The sequence below is a fragment of the Poecilia mexicana genome, unplaced genomic scaffold (assembly GCF_051168715.1).
Source record: "Poecilia mexicana isolate PSO_F unplaced genomic scaffold, ASM5116871v1 scaffold_16, whole genome shotgun sequence".
NCBI lineage: Eukaryota > Metazoa > Chordata > Actinopteri > Cyprinodontiformes > Poeciliidae > Poecilia > Poecilia mexicana.
Genome location: NW_028263385.1, coordinates 28,068,107 through 28,081,463, shown reverse-complemented (window position 1 = coordinate 28,081,463; position 13,357 = coordinate 28,068,107). Strand labels below are relative to the sequence as shown.

Genomic DNA, 13,357 nt, shown 5'->3' with positions numbered 1-13,357 from the left:
TAAAATGGGATTTATTTGACTTTTTTTCTCCTGCTGAAGGCTTCATGTTCAGTGGATCTTTGCTGGTGTTCTGCATCCTGCTGCAGAGGAACCTTGCGACCACAGAGGGGCATCATGGGACCAACCGCCACGTCTTCTACGCCGTCCAGATGAGAGGAGGCGCCAAAGCCGCCCGAGCTCTGGCCGAGCAGCACGGGCTGGAGTTCATACAGCTGGTCAGTGCATGTTGAAGACCCCTCTTAGGTCCTCCACCTATGAGGCCGCAAAGTAGCAAAAATCCTGCAAGCGTGGGCTATTTTTTTTTTCCGTCTCCTTCTTCTTCTTTTTAAGAGCTGCCAAAGTGCTGACTTCTATTTCCTACTTGAGGGATATCTGACTTTCATCAAATTACAGCAGCATTTCAGAATATTTCATATCTGATCAAAGATGCTCAGAGAAGTGCCTTCACAGACTAAAACACGCCGTACACAAACGCGCGCCCTACACGTATAAGAAGACACATGGCGTCATGCGCAAATACACAAAATTTATCAGGAGGCAGCTCGTCTCTGCTGTGAGAAATTCCTATATGCGTCGCAGGATTCAGCTGGATGCCACTGGAGATGTTTGGGTCTTTAACTGTTTGCCAGAGTTGTAATCTGTCCTGCTGAAATCATTCCATATTTTAATACTCTGAAGGTTACTTTGGTTGTTGAATCTGAAACTGTGTCAGCTTCTTTTAAAAATGGTCTTCATTTGACGAAAGGAAAAAGAGCAAGAGTCAGGTTTTGGTGAGGTGTGTTAGGTTTTTGTTTTCTGTGAGAGAATAGTTAAAGAGTAGGTTAACGGTTTTGAGAGATATAGATGTAATTGTGACTTCTCAGTCTTTTATCTGGATCTTCTTAAATGATTCCTCAAATGATCTGAAAAGCAAGATATGCAAGCTGGCTGGAAGCTATTCTCTCATTGTTCTATTACACTCAGGTAGTTTGAAGTGATAATTGAAGTGATATTTTTTTCCTTAACGTAAAACACATCCTTAACGCCACAGCTTATTGGTATAGACATGTAATTAAAAGCATCCCTCAAAGCAGTTAGGGGTTCCATTAAATCCATTTTTGACCGTTTCACATTTTTTAAAAAACAAAATTTAATAGTTACATCTGGAGTATCGAGGTATGCTAAAGCTTTTAAAAGCACTGAGTATTGTAGAGACAGCAGTGAATTACTCAGTAACCTTACACAATGCACATGGCTCATAGCTAGCTTAAAGAAGGTTACTGTCCCTCACTTAAGAGCGACAACTTAACTATTCAGAAGTATTTCCATTTGCTTAAAACAAAGACATTCATAATCTGGAAGCTAAATGAGCACTATCTACCACTCTTATTACTTTGATGTTGTTTTAAACGCACACTTGTCAAACTTTATTAAGCTAACTGGATACCCAAGCAGATAGCTGACTAGCCAGCTTGTTACACATTAGCTACTTAGCCAAATGGAGGTCATCAGTCTCAAGATATTGGTAGTTATTGGTTATTGGGAGAACACAGGGGTTTTAAGAAGCCATGTCTTCAAACTTTTAAGCTAACATCAAACTTTTCCAATGGTTTCAAGTCATTTTACTGAGATGCCAGTTATAGTGGCTGTAGTTTCTTTTGGCTCAGTCGCTGAGCCTCCCTGCCTCCCTCACTTGTTGAAACTACAGCTTTCCCTCATTTGTAAAAAGAGAAAACTTGGCTGTTTGATAAAATATCTGGCCAGTCACTGCACGAAGGCTTAAAGTACCTCACTTTTTTGCCAACTGCAGTTGGCAAGCTACAAACTGTTAAGCTGTTGAATGCAGGCTAGCTGTCTGGACAGAAATTCTGATTATTTACGAGCTGATCTCAGCTTGTTACACTTGTGTTGCTCTTTAAACTGGTATTCCACACAATAAGCACTTGAAAACTGTTACCATATACAGGCCAATTGAATAAATCAAAAATATTATTGAAAAACCCATTTATTGAGGAACTTCATCACTAAATAAATGAAAGACATTATATAGATTAATTCCACACAGATGGATGTTTGAAAGCCTTTATTTCTGTTAATTACGATGATTTTCCACTTAAAAGTAATATAAAACATGACATTTAAAATTTGAATATTACATCAATCAAACCACTAAAAAAACATTTCATACAGAAATACAGGCTTAATGAAAAGTATGTTCAATGCTTAAAGGTTGGTATTTCCAAAAAGTGAATAATTTTGGACCTACTTTTATATTTTGCTTATGAAAATGACATCTGGATGAAAAATCTTAAACATTACTGTAAGACACAGCATTAACAAAATCCAAACTTCCCCTCTAAAGTTAGATATCATCCATTTAAAAGCGCAGTTTTCCAACCCTTCATTCATTCTCAGATGTGACGTATTGATACGTGCGTGTGCATTCTGACAGTATTGATTGGGAGTGATTGGGAGTGTCAGCCTGGTGTGAGGCTGTGTGCTGCTCTCCCTCTGGGGACTGGGGACGGCAGCTCTTTGTAACCTTGGCCCTGCTGCTCTGTTGCTGCCGCCGCCGCCTGAATCATGAATAAAACATGCCTTTGACCTTTATCAGGAGTATTGGACAGTCCACCCCTGTGTCTTCCTCTCTGCCTGTCTCTGTCGTTCTCGTTGTCCCTCGTGTATCCGCACGGGCACTCCTGCTTTATTCTAGTATTTTTGGTTCATTTTCTTACCCTTTAGTGCCTTGATTTAATTGCAGCTTGCATCATAACTAGAATAAAAATTATTTCTATCAGTTTTGCTACTTTTATTCTGATTTTGAGTGAGGACGATTTACACCTTGTGGTGTCCAACTCAGCACCAATACATCCACTGATGAGCCTCCCCTTTTCATGATTCGCCCTCGCTCCCACCTACCTCCAGGTCCAATCTGCTGACTGGCTTCCTTCGTGCCCATCGCCAGAGGCTGATCCTAAATGTCAGCGACACTAAATCGCCTTTGTTAAGTCAAACCTAGCTTAATTGTGTCACCTGTGATTTGCTCCTCGCGTCGCAGCAGATACCGACGTATCGAGGAGAAGCGTCAGGGCTTCACAGTGCGCTCTGATACACGATATAGTTTTGAAAACGTCAAAACGGAGTGGAAAAAGTCTGACAAGCCCAGTGCCAGCTTGAGAGGATCGTGATGTCTGTTGGCATTCCCGCGCTAATGCCGCAGGAGCGGAATGGGAATCAAATGTCTCCGAGCTGGCACTCAACGCATTGCTTGGTCTCTTTTATTTTTAGTGTACGGCATCCAGGAAAATGTCATCGGGCGTCGCTATTGTGCAGACTTGACGTATTCCTTTTGTAACTATAAAATGCAAAAAAAAAAAAAATAATAATAATAACTAAAAAAAGAAAGAAATATAAAAGGAGGAAGACCTGAGATGATGTCTCTATGGCTGCGTAGACAGATTTACTGTGATGCATTGCTGTTCCGGGTTTGTCTGTTCTGTTGATGACAGGATGGAGCTCTTTCTATTTTTGTGTTTTGTTTATCTTCACTTATAGTGCATGTTGTAGTTTGTCAGCAATCCTTTATATTAAACGCGGAATAATCTTACTCCCAACAGGATAGGGGAGCAGTAAATTGTAGCAATGTGATGCATCACTGTGTGTTAATAAGTCTCATCTTCAGTCGTGGCTGCTGTGATGTTGTGCTATCATCACATATCAGTTAAAAAAAAAAAGGAAAAGGAAAAGGAAAAAGAAAAAAACTCTGTCTGCTCAGGTAATGGCAGCTATCACAGATCCAAAAAGAACCTGATCACAATCTAAAATGGATGATTTTCTGGTCGCCGCTGTATCAGCAACAAAACAACAGCCCTGCAACTCGATGCTACACGTCGATAAAGCTCGCAGGCTTACTTACTCACATTACAGCCGACCCAGTTTGAAGTAGCGCCGGCGCCGCCTGATACGTGCATTGTTTACACGTATTGTTTCTTGCTTAGTTAAGAGTCTGCAAATCCGATTAAAGGGAGATTAGGTGTGCAGTTGTCATTGCTTTTATTCGAGACGAAATCACCACTTTACAAGAATCACACTCTGTGTGTGTGTGTGTGTGTGTGTGTGTGTGTGTGTGTGTGTGTGTGTGTGTGTGTGTGTGTGTGTGTGTCAGACTCTGACTTCAGGAAGTCCCTGGTCTCCATCCAGTGGTGAAAGGCCTCCCCTGCCCTCCACTGAGGTGGAATACTGCCGGCAGATTAGCATGTCATTACCATACCATTAGCATAGCATTACCGTGGCACAGCTAGGCTATCAGCTCATCAAGAGATTCAGACCTCAATCCGCTCCCTGCTTCCACCCCTTTCCTGCACGGCTGAGGTGTGCATTTCGTTGAGTAAAGACGTAATTGGGGAAAAGCTAAATGAAATCACACAAACACTCCGCCATCATTCGGAGGAGAGGAGGTGGGAAGGGGCTCTTTCTTTGATAGCTTGTAGCGTTGCACCTGATTCGGAATTTCTAAGGTAGCCTCAATCGGATGCTAAGCTATGTCAAGCCTTCTTCTGGCTGGATTACTTCAGGCTGTTACATTACAACCAGGTGTGTGTGTGTGTGTGTGTGTGCGTGTGTGTGTGTGTGTGTGTGTGTGTTGAGGGGAAGGGAAAAAAAAGACTAACCTGCCACTATCTTCTCCCTCACCCTGGCCTCACTTATTTCCGTACAGTAGGGGCACTCAGGGGTGCCAAAAAGGGACACCAATCCTCTAATGGTCGGGAGCGAGGGCCCATTCCATTAGTCAGGGGGTCCAGAGTTCATCACTGCTCCTCGGTGTGAGGAGGGCGGAGGAAGCGAAATGGAAGCAGGTGTTGGCCGGGGGGCAAAACGGAGGGCAGGGCTGCACCAGCTGCATGCTGGGAAATGCAGCACTTTCATTTTCCCTCCTCATCTGTTTCTCTCTCTCTCTCTTTCTGTTTCTGCTTCCACTTGCAAGCACGAAGACTCAAGCCTTGCGCACAGCACACGCACAAGCCTATATGTATAAACACACACACACACACACACACACACACACACACACACACACACACGCACGCACGCACGCACGCACACACACACACACACACACACACACTCTACCTCCCAATCACCTGCTTTTGTCCCCCGTTTCATTGAATTGAGTGAGATTTTTCTCCATTCTCCTTATCTCTTCCTTTCTCTCGCTCTCTCTCAACCTCACACTCATCCACTCCCTCATTCACTCACTCCTATCTCAATCTCTTTCATTTTCCCTTTGCTTCCTCCATCCCCTTTGCTTACCGCCCCTGCCGGCCCCCGCCCCACTCCATCTTTGCACATGCCTCATTTTTAAATTCGGAGAAGGACCAGACCGTGGAATATGTGCAGAAGACCAGGTTCCCCCTCCCTGGTGGGGATCTCTGGCGAAATGCAAAGGTAAGCGCGGAGGAAGAAGAGGAAGAAGAAGGAAAAAAAAGGAGGAAGTAGAAGGTGGCGAGCGGGCGGAGGAGAGCAGAAATTATGCTCAGACTTCCCGCTCGCTCTCTGTGGGCTCGGATGATGTATGGCTGCAAAGGCCACATGTTGGCCGTGTGATGGATTAAAGCACTTTGTAGGAAAATTACTGAGAGCGCCTCAGCACATCCGAGTCTAGCCCCTTAATAAAACTCTCTTCAATATTGAAATGGAGAGAGAGGGAAACACAGATAGATAAAGAAGATAAAAGACAATGGTGGACAAGAGAAGGAAGAAACGCGTGAATCGCACAAACACGCACACACACATACACACCCACACACGCACACACACGCACACACACACACACACACACACACACACACACACACACACACACACACACACACACACACACACACACACACACACACACACACAATGCATCTGGAGATGAAAGAGAAAAGTGGGAAATTACGTAAACATCACGTTGTGTTGCTTCTTAGGTGCTTCTTGTGTTGACATACAAAATGTTTCTATGTTTTGTATGTCCATTCCTGCCATTATGGCAGGTTCACCTTCCACCATATTCCCACACTGGAAGCCACAAAACAAACACCCCCAGCTACGACTGAATACTTGGTTCTACAAAGTATGGACTAAGGGGAACTAAATACAAATTAACACTGCCCTGTTTTAGGTTTTTTTTCTTTTCTGTTTGGTGGAACCATGTTTCATTGTCCTTCCACATTTTTACTGTGGTTTACCACAGTAAAATAGATTCAATTTATGACTTGTGAAAAATTCAATGTGTACGACTACTTTTCCAGGCCAGGGAATTGATGGAGGAAGCATAACTCATAAAGTACCCCCTGGTTCTATACTACCACTATAGAACCAGATAACTGTTCTATACTGGGCTGCAAATGTGCAATCCAATTGCACATTTGTAAAATAATGCCTCTTTTCTTATAAAATTATACTACATTATAACTCTTTTGCAATTCATTCCCAAACTACAAGAGATAAATGGTTTTATAGCTCATTTAAGAGCTCCTATAACTTTATTCTTTTTTACTTTAAGATGGACTGTTGAACTCGGAGCCCAGCCCTTCTCCGTGGCTACATCCCCTGCCAATACTGTAACTAACAAAGCTTAACGGCTCACCTCGTTTAACCCCTAGCATAGCCCTCCGTCATCCAGCCCCCTTCCCTCCACTGTTTCCTGCTTTTCCATAGCAGAGCCTGTGGAGCCCTCGATCCCTGTGGGGCTGTTAGCAGACACACATGCTGCTGTTTTCTCCATAGGGTGGACCATCTCAAACAGCTTTCACACACTGCTTCAATGACTCTGGATGTCTGTGTTTGTTTTTGGTTACACGTTATGCTTCCTCCATCAATTCCCTGTTTGTGTTGCTGTGTTTTTGTTGTGTTTTCTTTTCGACAGCGTGCTACTCAGCTCTTGCGGACACTAAATGAGAAAGACTGGTGTGAATATTGATTGTTACAAGGAGCTACAGGAATCTGCAACCCACAAAAGCTTTTAAATATAGATTTAATACAATTTTGTTGAATTTCCACAACATAATGATACTAAAATTACCAGGAATATATTTTTAGATCTATTTTTCTGACCATTAGGTTGGAAACTATAAACTTTCTTTTTAATTTTTACATCTTTCCACCAACATCAACAGTACAGACAAAACAAAAATTATCCATGCCTGCTTTTGCAACAATGTTACGTTTTATTTCAGTTAAAAAAAAACAGAAATTGTTGTTCAAAAAGTGCAACAAATTTTCAACAGTAGATATTTATCAAAAATCAAAACAGTCTCTTTTCAACAGGTCATAATATAACAGGATGTAAATTAGTTTTATTTAGCTGGACTGGAGGACAAAATGCTCTTTAGATTACAGACCCTTGAGCTGAAATGAAACCAGAATAATCCTAATTTGGGCAAAAAATATTTTGTACTCATAAATTCACCTTATGGCTTTGTGAAACAAAGTTAATGAATAATTAAGGGTTGTGCAGCTGCAGACATTTGTTATGCAATTTGTGAATATTGAAATACATATGTAAAAAACAACAACAAACAGCTGCCTTAAACATCAGAAACAGTAGTGACCAAACTTCAGGAAGTCATCACAACATGGCTCCTCTATTAACCCTTTGGCACCGAGAAGTGGCTGGTATAATGAATTCAGCAGATGTGCAGTTCCACCAGGTGTTTGCTAATTGCTGCTGGCTAGTCTGAAGGAGCTGAGAGGACTGCTCTGTGAGGCGAAAGTGCAAAAGCTTGGAAACTGCAGCTCCGAGGAGGAGCTTCGTCTAGAAGGAGTTGCTAGGTCCATCCATGTGTTTCGCACAGCTGAATGGCTGCCACAGGAGATTAAAGGATTTCTCAAACGTGCATGAAAGAATCAAGGCAACACTCCAGGTATGTTTCTGATGAGGAAAGCTCAATAGTTAAATAGTCAATTTTACATGATACCGTCCCTTTAAAGGTTAAATCCTTTTTACAGTTCAGTGTATTAGTTTGGAAACACTTGACAACTATTTATATCCAAATAAATAACTGGGAGTCACTTCACTAATTTTTGTAGCCTGTTATATTTAACATATATATGGAAAACATTTTCCATATATCAGATAGGTTTATAAGGTAATCATTTCGATTTCTATATACATTGATATCCAAATTCCCTCCTATCTTCGCCATCTATGTGGTCTCGCCAAGAAGAATAGTGAAATCAAGCCAAGTTTACCTAGTCCATTGTGGAACGGTTGAAGCATTCAACATGCATGTGTGTGTTTGAACACTTTCATGATTAGTGTTCCCATGATTAGTGGCTGGCAGATTGGGTGGATTTGTCCAACAGTACTGTGTGTCAGGCAAGCTCAGCGTCCGCGGTGGAGAACATGAATGAAAGAGTGGATAATTGATAGTGACAAGGCGCTCACCAGTCTTAATTGCGGCTGGTGAATTAGATTACCTTTTCAAAGTGCCTTCATTAGCAAACGGAGAACCACACCAATGGTCTCCTGATTGGCCTCATATTGTTTTGTTGCCAATCTGCTCTGATGGGTGCAAAAATATATAGATTTACTGAATGTGTGCACATGTGCATGCATGCATTTCTTTTTGATGTGTTTGAAATAGCTCTCTAATCTTTATAGCTGAATTTTCTGAAAGTATGTATGTGCATTTGTTTGTTTTTTTGTTTTACTTGTGCAGTGGCTGCCTTTCCATTGCTGTAGCTACAATGTACCTGGATGAAACTTATTCCATCTAAACCTTATATCATCTTGGATTCAAAAGCCCAAACAATTTTTGTTGTCAAAACTGAAAACCTGCTAAACAAATGACAATTCACTTAAAAAAAATGAGACAACATTTGACTAGTTGGCTAGCTGCTAGTTCCATACGTACTGGAACTAGCAGTGAACAAACTAAGCAATCAGTCAAACTAACAAAATTCCAGCAGGACTTTTCTGTCAAGCAAAAGTTTGAGTCAGATATCTCGATTCTGTTCTGTGACTCGAGCTGATTGAGGTGATCGCTAGCTAGCTGCCGATATGCCCTGGCTAGCTGTAGCTAGCTGTCTTGCTTCTATCACAAGTAGAAATTGATCGCCACTTGGATGGATGATGTTCGGTTTCCCCACTGGCTCTTTTCTGTTGCCAACCCATATGGTTCAAGGCGCATACTGTGCAAAGAGTTTTATATACAGTGTGAGAAACACCAAGTTGCTGCCAAGAGCCACAAACAGACCCCAGAAATTTTGCTAGTTTGCTATGCTTGACTGTCAAACAGTAGGACTTCCCAACCATCTCCTGTATTTATGTTTTTTTTCAGTCTTAAAATTCACTCGGGGTGGCATTAAAACGATCTTAAAAAGTCTTAAATTCATGTATCACAAACGAAGGCCTTAAAATGTCTTAAATTAGTTTTTTTTTTAAATGAAGTTTGGCCTTAAATATGTTAATCACATGTCTTAAAGTTTGTCATGGAAGGACTGTTTAATCTTACATATGTCAGTGTTTTTTTTTCTGCCAGGACTTTTCTATTGAAGTTTTTGCTGGATGGGAGTGTCTACTTACGGAATGAGTTTCGTCTTATACCTAAAACTCCCAAATCCTTCATCCCCCGGCAGCTGCAGTATCAGTTATAACCATCCTTCCAGATCCTGTTTCCATATCTGTCTTCAGACACTGCTCCAGCATAAGCCCCCCCCCCAACCACAAGAGAAAAAAAAACACACACTCACACACACACACGCACATGTAGGCATCCCCATATCTGTCTCATGCTTCATTCCCACCCCAGCCAGCCTGCAGCCCCCCTGCCGAGTTAAATGGAGTGTGCTGGCATCATGGGAGTCGTGTGTGCTCAGTTCAGCTCTACTCAGCTGGGCTGCCAGTGTTATAAACTTGCTGTGTGATTATTGTCAGAGCCAGACTCCTCCACCCAGGACGTCTGTGCTGATGGGTACTGTGTCACCGGGTACAGCCATCCATAGAGAGAGGAATGAGAAGGCAAAGGAGGGATTGAAACTGAGGTGAGAGAAAAAAGGCGTAGAGAAATTATTGTTGGGAGAAAGGTAGCAGGGTTTGAAGGAGAGAGGACAGGAAAAAAAAAGAAAAAGAAAAGATGGAGTAAGGAGACTGGGCATCAAAGGGGAAGAAAAAGCCAAGCTGAGCGAGAAAAGACGGATGTACATCTGTGGCAGCAGACAAAGACAAGAGAAGACACAGAGGGAGTGATATAAAGACTGAGAGACAGAAGAATAATGTGCTGCAAGAAGACAGAAAGGCAGCAGGGAAATCAGTACTGCAGAGAAGAAGAAGGAGAGTCAGGGAGGGTGAATAGAAAGAAAGCCAAGGAAAGAAATTAGATAGAAATTTTTCAAGCGAGTGATGTGTGCTGTGATTGTTTTTTCTCTCTCTCTTTCTCTCTCTCTCTCGCTCTTTCCTCTTCTTTCTCTGGCTCGTTCTAAACGGTCGGGATGTGGCCTGTATCTGCCGGCAAGAGGGAACTCAATTTGGGACAATTTACTCGGCAGTCTCAGCCCTGATGCACCTCGGGGACAGAGAATAGAGAGAATGAAAGCGAAGGAAGATAGAATCAGCGAGCCGCGCGCGCACACACACACATTCGCCGCGGAGACGCACAACATGCGCCCCGGCACACAATTGCTGCCGAGTAGATTTCACTTAGTTAGTTCTAACTCTCCCAGGCGGTCAATACGATTGAGTTTATAAGGCTTGGAAATGAAAAGCCTGGGATAAGGTTAGATAAACTCTGGGCTATTTGATTTCGGCCCACCACTCTCTCGGAACCCCCCCCTACCCCGACACACACAGGACAGGTGGCCGAGGGTGGAGGCCGGTGGGGGAGGGGGTACAGCGCAGTCAGGTAGCGCGAAGGGTCACGAGGGTGATTAAGGCTGAATACGACGTGTCGGTATCGACGAGTACTATGTTGTGATTTTACAAAAAAAAAAAAAAAAAATTCTTACATCTTTTCCACAAACAGATATTATTATCAATGTCATTTTCCGCTAATTCTGACTTAAGAAGTATGGAACACAGCAAATGTTGCTTCAATTCTCACGCAGTAGTTTAGCTAGGAGTTTAGCTTAACAGCGTGTTCTCGTTTTCTTCCTGGCAGGTCGGCAGCCTGGAGGGCCTGTACACCCTGAGGGACAGCAGGGGGCGCTCTGATAGAGTCTCCTTTGAGGGGAGACTTCGTTCTGCAGCAGGGGTAAGTGTTTGTGTCTGGGGTAGATACTTACTGTATACTGTGTAGCGACATAATCCCTTCTAAATGAAGAATTAAACAGATGTGTAGAGCAGTGGTTCTTGTTTTCGTCACCCTGGATGAGAATCTCCTCCTGTGTTCTGACTATGTGAGAAAACAGACAGGTTTTCTCACATAGTCTACTCATTGTTGGGAGACAATGAGTAGACTATGTGAAGTGTGTTTTAATAAATATGTAAGCAATGTAAAAATTTATTCCAGGTTTGGTTTAATTTCATTTTGCCTTAATACAAAAAAATAAGCACCAGAAATTTGTGTTTGTCCATGAATCTATAGCAGCTTGTCCATGCACGGTCACAGGGGGCCTGGTGCCTGTCTCCAGTGGTCATTGGGTGAGTGGCGCCCCAGGTCATCAGTCCATTACAGGGTAACACAGAAGACAAACTACCATGCATGCAAATATCACACCCAGGGGGCGATTTAGAGTAACCAGTTAACCCAAAAGTCGTGTTTTTGGACTATGTCAGGAAGCTGGAGTACCTGGAGAAAACCAACGCACGCACATGAAAAACCTGCAAACTCCATGCAGAAAGTTTAGGTCTGCACCGATCCACTTTTTTCTTTTCTGATACCAGTACAGATATCTAAAGTTCAGTATCGGCTGGTACCGATCCGATACAGAAAAACAGTGCTGAATTGACTTGAAATGTTTTCTTTTTTAAAACACAGACATAAATGTACTGAATTAGAAATTATTTGGTAACTCTTCAGCAGTAGAAGCTATACTACTGTGAAGCTATTGTGTATAACTTCACATGACGTGAAGCTATTGTGTATAGCTTCACAGTATAAGGAAAGCAAAACTGACAAAAACCATAGGTTGACTACCTTGGTCAAACAAGTAAAAAATAAAATGCAACAAACTTTTAAACTGGTTCAGAAAGTGCAATTAGGAATACTAAATATAACATAAAATAAATATAAAGCGTGACTTCACTCATAGCACAAAGCACAGAATTAGATTAAACAAATATGCCCGGGCACATAGTCATCTGATACCTGATCTAGAATTTTCTTCAATAGCGGACCGATACAGTTATTAATATCAAATTGATCCCCATATTGAAAGAAAGATCCCAGGGTAGTATTTGTACACTGAAAACAGAAAATGCAGCTCCAACTTAAAAACTGGTACGAATTGGTCACAGGTAAATGAATTAAGTTTGTCTAACTTCCTTTATGTTTTAACCTCACAACTTAATAGGGTTAATTTTATTACTTGTGATCAAATTATATTTTAAGTTGGATCACCTGTTCTCTGTTTCCAGTTTACGCAGGATCTTCTTGCTGTATACGGCAACACTGCTGCCAAAAAGAGCCCAGCTTTATTTACTTATTTATATTTGCGACGAGAACATATTAGTGTTTTCAGAAATATTAATTTAACAAGAGCAGCTCAGTTGTAATCCAGATTACTTCAGGAACAGTGAAACCACATTTTCATTTTGAACCAAATAGGAACCTCAAATCATTTACCAGCAACAATGTATGATTATATTTTCTTAGACCAAACACAGGGGGAGCCCAATCCCTATTGACTCTCTAAAAATAATTAATAATAAAAACAACATTTATCTCAGCTTCCAATTCCTCCTGCCACCCATTGACACAAAGGCGCCCTGGGTGGTAAACACAATCGTCTCTATCAAAAGCAGCTGCTAGCAGACTACTAGTAGTCTGTCCTGGCTGTGTCAAACAGATTCACACACTGGCATCAATTCTGATTTCACCCAGCATGTGTATGCAAATGAAACTTCATTTGGCTGTCACTAGTCTACTAATCGAGGTCTAGTGTTGATTAGAAGGAGAACGTTAAACATTATATGGCGAGAGGTGCACAAAAGCATGCTCATGTTCTTTTTTTTTTTTCCCCCCTACTCCTGTCCCCCTTTGCACCACCCGCTATCACTTAGCGTACCCCACCTTCAGCAGAGCGTTCTGCATCACCGGCTGAACGCACAATGCAGCCTCCTGACCGGGCTGTAGTTGCCAGGGAAACCGTCACCCTCGGAGATATCCCGTGACAGCGCGGGGCGAAGGAGGCAGGATGAGGGGAAGGGTCTGAGATGTGGCTCTGGCCACGCACG

At 42.3% G+C, this 13,357-nt stretch overlaps 1 protein-coding gene across 1 annotated transcript in view; it reads left to right on the top strand.

Annotated features, from left to right (window-relative positions):
* Positions 1 to 13,357, top strand: part of LOC106914347 (furin-like protease kpc-1) — a 229,017-nt gene that overhangs the window by 1,464 nt on the left and 214,196 nt on the right. The window contains exons 2-3 of the mRNA XM_088013796.1: positions 40 to 215; positions 11,121 to 11,213. Coding sequence (XP_087869922.1) covers positions 45 to 215; positions 11,121 to 11,213 — 264 coding nt within the window. The 5' untranslated portion in view covers positions 40 to 44. The remainder of the gene's footprint in view (positions 1 to 39; positions 216 to 11,120; positions 11,214 to 13,357) is intronic.